The 12,010-nt window shown below is 37.9% G+C and overlaps 1 protein-coding gene across 2 annotated transcripts in view; it reads left to right on the top strand.

Moving 5' to 3' along the window:
* ME1 (malic enzyme 1) overlaps nt 1-12,010 on the top strand; it is a 178,750-nt gene that overhangs the window by 67,378 nt on the left and 99,362 nt on the right. For both annotated transcript variants that reach the window (XM_075046508.1, XM_075046509.1), the window contains exons 4-5: nt 7,584-7,659; nt 8,832-8,993. In XM_075046508.1, coding sequence (XP_074902609.1) covers nt 7,584-7,659; nt 8,832-8,993 — 238 coding nt within the window. The remainder of the gene's footprint in view (nt 1-7,583; nt 7,660-8,831; nt 8,994-12,010) is intronic.

Genomic DNA, 12,010 nt, shown 5'->3' with positions numbered 1-12,010 from the left:
ATGTTTGGAGTGGAGCACGACCCAAAACCCATTTGATCGTAGGAACAGCAAACTCCGCTAGAACAGCCTTTTTCTTTTTACTGCTAACGCTCCTTACTATAAACTAGGGAAAATTCACGGTCCATACCAAATTTTTACCTTGGGGGAAGCCAAGACTAAAAAACTGCTCTAGCTGACCCTGCTTGGGAAGGGAGCTTGGACTGGTTGATCTCCAGTGGTCCCAGATGACCTTGACGACGCTGCGATCTCTGTGCCCTCAGGATGGGGGTCTCTGCGATGTCGCCAAATGCCATACACAGACAGCTCAAGCCTGGGTGAAACAGCTCTGCTTGCCTTCTGACTCGCTACCTCTTAGCACAGCAGCTCCTTGCATTAGGAACTGCTTTGTCACTGTGACATAAATGGAGCGGTTTCCTTGGTTCCTTTTCAGCAGATAAGGTCAGCTCTACAAATGGAAGACAGTGTCTCTTTTCAGAAGTCACTTCTTCATTAAAGTGGAAGTTGAGTAGGATATGCCGTAAGAAGAAGCGTTTTTAATACGTCTTCACTTTTGTCCTTGTTAATGGTTATTGAGACCAAACGATGGTGATTTAAAGGTCAATGAAAACTGGCTTAAAGGACGCTATTGTCTAAATACTGGAAATTTTCCATGTTCCAATGAGCCAGGGCAGCACAAGTTGTTGAAGTAAATAGAAGGACAGTGATCTAACTTGTTTGAGTACTTCACAGTTTAACATTTAAAAGGTTTTTTTAAAAAAAACATCATTAGCATTGCAAGATTCCAAGTAGATACATAGTTGATGTTGTTTCTTGATGGTTCTTTACACCATTAATATTAGCATAAAATAATACAAACATGATAGCTATTGAAGCAGAACAGTGGGTTATTTTTTGTCTTAAAAATGAATGGGTCTGGATCTGGTAAACCATTCTCTCATTGACAATCTTCAAATAGTTTTATTTGTGTCTATTAGAGTGTAAGTAATTAAGTTATTTATTGAGCAACTGTTGGAAGAATTTAAGTAGCTTCTGGAGCAAAACGGCTCTGGCTCTTAAAACACAGTATTTCTCAAAGTCTGCCTTTTCCTTTTCAAACACACACATCCCATTGAATTGCTGTTATGTGGTTAAGCAACAATACATAAAAGCTGATTGTCTAGATGAATGATACTTTAGGAATATGATTAAATCAACAAATTTGTTTTTTAAAAAGTGAATATAAAGATATGATTTGATCTACTCTGTTGCTGTATGAAAAGGATGTTTCATTACAGTCTGAATATTTAGATCACAAAATGCTGTGCTTTTTGCTTTTGTAAGTAAAGGAGGTGAGACACTAATTAAAAACCAGTGTTATCTAGATATACAACAATGAGTATTTTATATAATTGATGCAAAAAACCTGCAGTGACAAAGTCCATGAAGTGTTGCTTTTACTATGAAGTATTCTCAATTTTCACCTGAAATAGTTTGAGGTGCATGTTATGGTTTCAAAAATGAAGTATAGCATAGCACAGATACTCTATTTACTTTTGTTCTTGGCTGTACAGCACCTGGAGCACTGCAGCTTGCTGAGGCTCACACCAGAAAAATTATAATCTTAAGTAGCTACCTACCCCAGTTGTCGTAGTTTTTTTTTTCTTATTACTATAATCATCATTATTATTTATTTTATTATTTTTTATTATATATTTTTATATATTATTTATATTTTATTATTTATTATTATATATTTTATAACAGCACCTGAATCTCTGTTGCTGGAGTTATGTGCCTTTTAGTCCTCCAAACCCTAACCTTTCTTTTCTGAAACCTCATTCCCCTGAGGTCCTATTTTCAAATGCCAGGATGACAGCTGCTGTCTTTCAGGTTAGTTTCATTACTTTTCTGCTCTTAAGGCTAATTCACGTTGTAGACTGTACTGTTCTGTAAGTGCCCTGAACTTACTTGCCTCTGCTATGTAGATGTTATTTTTAACTGCAGTAACTGTTAAAGCACTGCACTTACTAACAGGGATTGCTAAGCAGCTTTGATGGTCTTGGGCACGTGGAAGAGTGCTACACAGGCTGCCGGCACTGGATAGAGTGCCATGAAACAGCATTTTGAGAGGGGAGGCTTGAAATAAGACTAAAGCTGGTTTGCTCCTATGGCTGAAGATTGACTGTTCAGAGCCCTCGACATTAGCATTTCCCATTTGCAGTGATTATGAACACTGTGTTTTTCTCTACTTTAATTATTTCCCTACACTCCTGTGCCAAACTGGGCTTTTGAGTCACTTTAAAAATTTATAATGAGGCTTCCATTACTCTTTTAAGTATAGCTAACCAGAGTTGGTAGATGTTAGCATCTGTCTTCTAGAATACCTGAAGTTACTTTCTTCTAAAAATAACTATTTATAATCAATCATTTGGGAAACCGTATGCTAAGTATGAAATAACACATAATATTCATAAACTTTTATGTCTTGTCTGGGTTAATATCTTATTCTCCATTGTCTTTCATATGCTGCTAGTACTCATCTGTTTTATGAACTTCATCTTACTTGTGTACAGCTCCAGGCTTTCAGAGGTGTTAACAGTATGTACTGTTCTCTTAATGCGCCTGTGCTATTTTTGGTGTTGGTTTTTGATTTAATCTTTGTTTGGCTTCTTACAAACTTTCCTGTTTAAATATGGTTTGAGTATGCAACACCTAGAAAATGTAAAGCCCATGTTTCTTTAATACTGATGAATTCAGGATGAAGGTCAGTAGCAGCTGCAATTTCAGCATCAACTATTTTATTTATTGAAAGATATACCTGTGCATTGTAAAGTAATGAAATTAACCCCTGTACAGAGGGAAAGGTAAAAAAAATAAATAAAACTGTGAACAGCTGCATTTCTTATATCAGCTCATCAGTTGTATTAGGCTTCGGAGATCTTGAAATGAATGTTACTATGCAAAGGAACCTGGTAAGGTAAGATGTAATTAAAATCTTGAATAAATTTTATATGATGGGAGACCATATTGAACAGTTACAATGGGAAATGTTATTATTTCTTGGTGAAAAAAGAGCAGAAAGTTCTTTGTGGGGAGGACGTAGATACTCTTAGTTTCTAGTACAATGTTTGTATTGTACCGCTTTTTATAATCTTAACAAAAACAGGAGGGAATTTCAACAGGGACTAGGGAAGTAGTTTACCACTTTCTTGCAAAGTGCCAGAGTTTGGGAAATCAGAAATAAACTGAGGCTGGTCCTTGAGATTAATTATGATTATGATTAGGCTTGTTGATTTAGGCTGCCTGGGGAAGTGAAGTCACCTCTACTATAATTCTATGTACAGTTCATAATTCAAATAACAGTTTTGAACACGTAGGGTTGTGAGAAAAGCTTGAACTTTTTTCATTAAAAAATGTTTGGCATTTTCTGAGACATGTTAGATTGCCTCCTGTTATTCTAAGAGGAAAGAAAGGCTTATTCTGTTACTATGACACATTTTTCTAAACTGTTCCTTAATAGAAAATAGACAAATACATTGCTGGTGGAACATTACTTCCACGAAGCATAATAAACAAATACTCCATTTAATTCTGTTTACTTTGTTCTCATAGATCAAAGTTCTAATGAAACAGAGCCAAATTATGGGATGTAGCATGACCGCCACATAACTGGTAAAATCTGCTACAGTGTAGTGAGCTCAGTGACCCAAAATAGATCCACCCTTTGTTGAGTGGATCCCAATGTCCTAGCGTGGGCTCCCCCCTTGCTCTTCAGGGTTTGGGTCTTACTGGTGGTGTGACAAGAAGAAAGGAGCCGTAGTTACTTCTTTGCATAATTATTCCTCCACTGTAGTTTCGTACATCGTCTGGCTATCTGAAGTGGGTGTAAGTAGAAGCGATCCCTTTGGCTAGACTGGTACAAACTGGTGCTGGACTGAAGGCTAACTGGGGCCACAGTGGCTGAAGATGAGCCCTTCTGTGTACGCGCTCAGACAAGTTCCATGTAGATCCGCATTGTGCCAGGTTCAAAACGAACATGTTAATTTGAAGACTAATCTGCTGCTGCAAGCTTCAAGTCAGTTTTAAGTCACAGTTTTGCTGATTGGCCTTTTAAGCCTCAGCAGGTCTCCATTTGTTGCCTCACAAGAAAAGTCAGTATGTGTAACTAAGATGGCAGTTCAAATAGAAAGGACAATACTGTGTCGTAAAACCTACACTTGCTTTTACGGTGAGCTTGCCAACCTGGGCTGCTCTGAAAGTGTGTATGGGAGAATTTAAGCCTGCTTCCCTGTGAGATGCTTTTCATGTTAGGTATGTGAATATGTGCACGCTGAAAACCAAGCAGCGTATTTTTCCTCATCTTTTTTTTTAAAAAAAAAAACCTTATCCTTAAGCATTTTTTTCTGCATCTTGCTTCTTTCTCCATGTGCTGAACTGTGTTACTTGTCCATCTGCTGTAGCAGCCCCTCCTGGAGCGCTGTGTCAGACAGATGCCCATCACGCGGGCTGAATCTTGCTCTGCAGCTGGCAGAGCAGGGTGTGCGTCCCTGACATGACAGTACCTATTATTAACATTATACTCAAACGGATAATTCTGTCTGATTTCTGGACTGAAATGCATAGATACTTTAAATCAATTTACATTGTATAGCTTGCCCCTTTCTTGATTCTTCTCATGATTGTGCTACGACAGCCAAAAAATGACAATGATGTCAGCCTGTGTCACCCTATCCCACTTGTAATAAACCTTCTGCAGTTGGTGCTTTTCCTTGACATAGCATGACCTCATGGAAAAGAAAAAAATACTTAGTGCTACCTTTTGGTGGTTGCCTGCAGGTAGGATTGCCAGCGAGTTCAGTCCCAGTAATGTAGGTTGAATATTTTTGTGGCTGATGCCGCTGCAAGCTGGGCTTCATCTTGCAACCTGGTGTAGCCTCTTGCAGAGATGCCTTAAAGGAGAAAAGTGCTTTAATTAAGAAATGAAGGATGGGGAAACGAGATCCAGAGAAAAGAATAAAAGATTCTTATCTCTTATTCTGTGCCCTTAAAACTAGGGGTATCTTCTCAGTCAGGCCGATGTGTCCAGAAACATTTTACTAAACTACAGAAAGAATGGAGGGAAGAGGAGAAGGAGGGGAGTGCAATGCTTTCGACATGATTCTGTTTGCACTTCAGCCCCTATTTTCTATTGTTGTTTGAATGTGATCCTGCTTGGACAGATTTCTGAAATACGCACTCAATACTTATTCAAAGGTCCTTACAAATGTTCTAACAAAATTCCTTCTGGAGCAGCCACCCTGCCTTTATTTTCCTCTGCCGGGGAATTTATTCCATGGAGACCTCTCTCCCTAGCTTGCAAGGAAGAGGTCATTTAACCACACTGGGCTGGGCTCTGGCGCTTTAGAAAATCAATACAAAATCTTGCTTCATTTAACATGAATCTATTAGGTCGGTGTAAATTGGAAGGCGGGGACAAGGAGAAAGAGGGGTGATGCCTCTACATAGCTTTCCTCCTGCACTCTTCTTTTCCTTTCACACACTCATCTCTCCCAATTGACTGTCTCCGAGGCTAGCAGTTTTGATAAGCTGTATTTTATGACTTTACAGTGTACACAGTGTTTTATAAAATGACTCGCTCTACGATACATCAGAAAGGAAGCATCCGCATTTATTTCGCTTTGCTGCTTCATGGCGTTTCACTGTTAGGGCCATCTTTTTTTCAGGTAGCTGGCTCACAAATAGCAATGCTTGTGTGCTGTAAATACCACAACTTCTGAAAAGTGCTGTAAATATTAACCCTCCCACCCCCCAAGGACTGTCACTTCCACCGAGGTGGAGGAATTAGTCCGCTGACAGGCGTTACTTATTAAGAAACAACCGATAGACGTAATCATCCAGCCTTGTGCATTTGTTCTGAGCATGGGGAATGGATGCAGAAGGGGAATTAATGGATAATGCCAGGATCAGAGAATTCCCAGTTCTACGGGGAAATGCATAAAATGAAATTTAAACAGTGAAAAATATCTAGCCAGAAATGGCTGATTGTTTTTCTTCTTTATGCAATGCATATATATTTTTCTTTTAGAACATGCCAGTTTTTATTTAATTAGCTACTTGAGGTTGTAGTTTCTGTTTCTGAATCATTAGCTTTAAGATTAAGAAATACTTTTGTTAATTGCGACATGTCTTACACTGCCTTTTGTCCAAAATAATAAACAATTGCAGTTGTATATTTTTTACATCAAAGAGGGGAAGAAGACACTTAAATATGAAATTAAATATAAAATTAAATATAAAAATATAGATCACATGTTAGTTTATATATAAAAATATAAATAATCTAACATGTATGAAATATGTAAATGTGAAATTAAATATAATATTTGAACTCATTTTTGTTTCTTGACTAATATACTTTTAACACTGCAGGAAATTTTTTGCTTGACTTGCAATACTTGCAGTCGTATCTGACAAGCGTGACCCACATGGGCATGTACCCAATTCTATGAATATGGAAATACCGTAGTAGACTGAGATTTAAATTATTTTTCAATACTCTTCTCTAATTTTTACTTTATAACTTTAATAACAGGCAGATGAAATGCTTTAGAATAATTCCAGAAGACAACTCTGTATACTTACTAATGCAAAATTTGATTACAAGAAAGCATCTTTGGCATGTACTTCTTCATTGATGTTTTCTTCATGGTTTTTGAGAGACTGAATTTAGTGGGAGAATTTTTTTCCACTCACTCACATGAGAAAAATAGATAAGAAATGGAATTAAATTAAATCTGAGTGGACCTGGATATATATCTGCATGTCAGGTAAAATAAATGAAGAATAAAATGCTGAGGAGTAGGATAAGATATTATATCAATTTTGCTTCTATAATAAATAAAAAATGAAATGTGAATTACACTTTTCTGTCATTTTGTTTTATGCTCTTCTGCATTGGTGGAATTAAAGGTCAATTTGCAAACACTCTTCAAAGTAAAAATTCGGTATGCTCAGCACTGTGGGATGTGCTACATGCTTTCAAATCAAAGAGATTTTCATATAGAGAAGAAAATTTTCCACTTTTGTAGGTGTCAAAGGGGCAATCTAATTAAATAGGAAGACTGTTTTCTAAACACTTAACTGAAAGCTCTTGCATTATTTTATGTAATGATAACATATGGCTTATTTCAGGTTTTTTTTCATAGATTAAAACTTTGGCCTATTCTTGTCTGTAAACATTAGGACTGCAGTGGCACTAGTGATCGCTGTCATATGATGAACACGTTTTGTGGTCTGGGACCATTAACGAACACATTTGAACAGATCAAGTGCTCAGTGAGCCTTGAAATCAAACTTAGCAATTTTCAGAAATGACTCTTACAGGTTCTCACTGCTCAGTGAAGCTTCACTGAGTTACACGTTCTCTGACTTCTACTAAATGCAGACATTTAATTTACTCATTCATACAAAACTATGCACTTATTATTGAACCGAATCTACGTATGTTGGGAACACATTTGCATAGAGTTAATTTATTATTTAATTGATTTATACTGCAGTATTTAATTGCCTGTTTATATGAAAAGTATTTTTTTTATTTGCAGAGGTCTTTTTATTACTATCCATGACCGGGGACACATCGCTACAATGCTTAAATCCTGGCCAGAAAATATTATCAAGGTAAGTTCAGTTTTAGTTGCATAACAAAGCTGACACTTTTTTGCACCCAAGGTGACTTGGTTAAGATATTTTTATAAGCATTTTATCAAGTAGATTTCAGTGATTTCTTAGCTCATTTTTTAAATAGAAACAATGCTGTCACGGCTGAAGTTTGGGGCTTTTAAACCATTACTTGTTTAGCTGTGGACATCCTTTACTGATTAATTGGTCAATTACATTGAATATTATGCATCAAAAAAATCCTGAATGGCTTTTCTGCATTTCAGGGAATCACAGAGTGATCACTGGAGATCATCTAGTCCACCCTCCTGCTCAAGCAAGGTCAACCAGGGCAGGTTACTCAGGGCTGTGTCCAGCCTGTGGGTTTTGAGTATCTCCAAGGGTAGAGACTCCACAAAATCTCTTGGCAACCTGTTCTGGTGTTTGGGTTAATAGTTCTCCACATATGGTACCTGATGAGCTGTCTCACAAAAAATATTAAATTTCCAACTAAAATCGCTTGTCACAGAGTATGACAAGGAAATTATTTTGTTGTCAGCTGCTTGCCATACTAAGCACTTCTGTCCTTTACTATGAAAAATATTCCTTTTTAGCACAGACAGTTTTGTGGGGTTTACAGAGTTACTGTATATGAAACACATACTTCCTCATATGTGTAAGTATGATGGAGTGTGTTATTTGCTCAAGGGAAGAAGAAATACATCTTTGAAGGCTAAGAACCAGGTGGTTGTAGACAGCCCTGTCAAAGGCCAGCAGGAGTGGCTGGCTCTGGTTCTGCTGAAGACAGCCATGACAAAACCCAGGAGTCCAGGGTTGTTCTTTTTTTGTGGATAACTTCCTTTCCCTTCCTATTCTGTTTTCATACTGTTGACAGAAAAACGCAAGAGGGAACAATGCCAGTTCCCTTGTAATGTAATACTAAATACCTCTCTTGTGTGTTCTTAAAAGTTTTATACGAATGTCCCATTTACAGTGATGCAAGAGTCTAAAATAGTGTAACAAAACCACAGTGAAATACAATAAAGTTCTGGACCTTTGTTGTACTATTGATTTGTTTGTACTTGTTAGAAATTTTACATGAAAATTAAAAAATGATGGTAAGAAGATAATGGAATACTTAGTACATACAAGCAAAGAAGTGATTTTTACAGTGCTTTTATTTCTTCCTCCAGGCTATTGTGGTGACAGATGGAGAACGTATTCTTGGTCTTGGAGACCTTGGCTGTTATGGAATGGGCATTCCAGTTGGTAAACTGGCACTTTATACAGCATGCGGAGGAGTAAAACCTCACGAGTGTCTACCAGTGATGTTGGATGTGGGAACAGATAATGAGGTAAATCCTTTTCTGAGGTGTAGTGAGTATTAGCTGTTTGAAGGGAACTATATAAAAGTTGAACTGTAAAAAGTTGTTTGTCTTTATGTTACTAGCTTTGATTACATGCAAACTAGAAAGTCCCATGGAAAAAGTCTAATCCTAATACACAGTGTAGATATACTCATCCTAATGCACAGCGTAGACTGTTTTGTAAGGCTTAAGTAATTAAGGATGCTGTTGTCTGTAAAAATGTGCTGCATACATCGTACATGTTAAAAAGTGGTATGGGAAATTAGATCTCAAGAAGAGGGGGATGATAGAGTTAAAAATACAATTTAAGGCAGCATTCTTTCTCCACTTCTGCTGCAGAATTCCTCTGCAGTGATTTCAGATGTGAATTCTGACTGTGCCCCTCATTTTGGTGAACAGCTTGAAGCTATAGCCTGATCTGTGCTGGGAATGCATGTCTACGTACTTCAGTTGACATTGACTTTAGCTATAGAAAGCACTGTAATGCTATGAGTTTTCCCCAAATGAGGTCCTAGCGCTTCAAGTTAATGGACCTTACCCTCTTTAACTTGGCTTCCCATTTGTGTGAAGTGCAGAGATTTAAAGTTGTTGAAAATTGGCTTTGTTATTTCCAGGGCTCCTGGGATTACTAGTTAATTACTTGGCCCCTGTTCTTCCTTCTTTTTCTTCTGAAAGAATACTTGAATAAGTGACTCTGAATGATGTCAAATTAAATATCACCAGCAGTATCATTATGCTTTAGCAGAAGAAAACAAATGTTATACTATAAATGATGCAAGCGTTAAACTTTATGCATGATAGGTGTAACAGAGATTTATGTCTATTATAGCTAAACAAAGCATTCCTGTACCAGTAAACTTAGCTGGGACCTCTAGATTGTTGGGCTGGGTGTGTGCATCTTCAGCTTCATACACACACCTCCACCCCTGCCCCACTGGGATAATTTAGACAACACATCATGAAAGCATTACTGAACTGAGAAATAGCCTGCTACCCTCTCTCTCTATCCCCCAAGAACCCCCTTCTGAAAGCAGACAGCCTTACTTACGAGGTGCATCTGAACACTGTAGCACATAGCCATATCGATTCACATACAAGTCTCATTAGCTATAAAATGGTTTTATTCCTGCTTTGAGCAGCCAGGCCAGTTACCTAATCTATTATTGAATGTTTCTAGATGGTTAATTGCATCAGCTACTTCTGATACTGCAGTGGGCTTTACATTTTGCTTTTATGCTTGAGTTTCATTGTAATTTTTAATTTTTCATAGCACATTATTTTCTTGGGAGATAGCAAACATACATATATATACACACAAATAGAAAAACAAGCTTACCGGTACCAGTTACTCAACTTTCATGTCACTGTTCTTGTGACTAAACAATGAGTTCAATGCGTATGAAAGAGTGGCAAACCTAAAGTATTACAAGATGCACAAAAATTTTGTGAGCTGGGATTTGCTGATGCTGTGAAATATTCACCTTCTGATTCGGAGGATGCCTTTTGTTGTTTCACTTTGGAATATGTCGTCTTATTTTAGGACCATACTATGAACTGCTTCAGTTTAGTCCTACAGTGCAATTAGAGGCTGAGCCTGTTTTAGTACCCAGCCGACATGGTGGTTAGCAGCGTAGGACAGGACTGCTTCTGTTGGGGTGCTTTTCTTTCCTGCCCAGGTGTGTATCAAGCTTGGACATGCACGTGCTGCCCAACAGTCTAAAATCCCCAGCTAAATTTACTGGTACAAGAGACCTTAAACTAAGTTTGAATGAATGCCAGGTTGAGTAAAGAGTTATTTTTGTTGTTTTTTTTTCTGTCCTGTAGCAGATGCAAGGAATCACATTAGCTTATGGATCAGTGTGGTTTATGCTCATCTAGGTTTTTGCAGGGCTGAGGAGAAGTCAGCAGTGTGAGAGAAATCAAGGCTGTGAATCATGGTTGGGTTATGGTCAACTCTGAAGGCAGCTCAATTGCTCTTTCAGGGTTGTGCTAGACTACACTTCAAAACATAGATGTTTAGTGGCTTTCTCCTGTGGGGACTGGTTGATCAGATGTTTAAGCATTTATCCAACAGCTGTAACTGGGAATAAGACCTCTGAATTCTGCTGTTGGGTTATGAACAGGTGGGACTTCATTGCTCTACCCCTTGACTGAAGAGACTACATGGGCCCGATAATATTCGTTAATGGGAGCTTGGGTGTAGTTCCCTGGCTACTTTAGTCAGACAGGGATCCTGGGGCACCAGCTCCCTTAATTTCTTCCCTCTAACACCCTCCCTCTCCCCCAGCAGCACATCCCTGTTCCCTCCCTAACGCTGGTGTTCGTGTAACCGGGTGGTGAGCCACTGCAGAGAACTGAAATGACTGAAAAGCAATCACATTTTGCTGGCTAAGCTGGTTATATTAGGTCAAGCTGCTGTGGAATTGCACTGCAACTCCTTATCTTAAAATCTAAACCTCTTGGACAAATAACTGTATTTTTATGCTATATTTTCTTACTCTAGCCAGGATTTTCCATAATAAGACACAGTAGAAATCACTCTCATAACTTGAGCACGTATAAATAATAATTATGCTGAACCTATTTTTTGAAACGTGCAGATGTTTTCCATTTAGATTAGTTCCTTTTCCCTTTCTGTGGGGGCCTCAGTGCTTTAAAACAAGTTTTAAAATATGTATTTTTGGCAACTATAATGCAGTTGTGCACAACCTGTGAATTCTCCAGGAAGATTAAATCTTACTCTAAAGCAGATTGCAAAAAAAAAAACTTAACAAATTTTCATCCCGTATTGTTTTGTTGTGTACAGGACCCAAACCAGTAACTCTGAGGAGCAACTCACTCAATTTCTGATGATTATTAAAAGCCTTATTACTGTTAGCTTTAGCAGATGTATTTCTAGCTGGGCTATTATCTTGCTACTCATAAAGCCAAGGAAAGAGAAGAGAGGCAAATAAAGCATTTTTAGACAATTGCCTAGATAATAAGCAAGAGAAATAGAAACTGCT

This window comes from Buteo buteo, chromosome 15 (assembly GCF_964188355.1).
Source record: "Buteo buteo chromosome 15, bButBut1.hap1.1, whole genome shotgun sequence".
Taxonomy (NCBI): domain Eukaryota; kingdom Metazoa; phylum Chordata; class Aves; order Accipitriformes; family Accipitridae; genus Buteo; species Buteo buteo.
The sequence above is the reverse complement of the archived record's forward strand: the minus strand, read 5'-3'. Positions and strand labels throughout refer to the sequence as shown.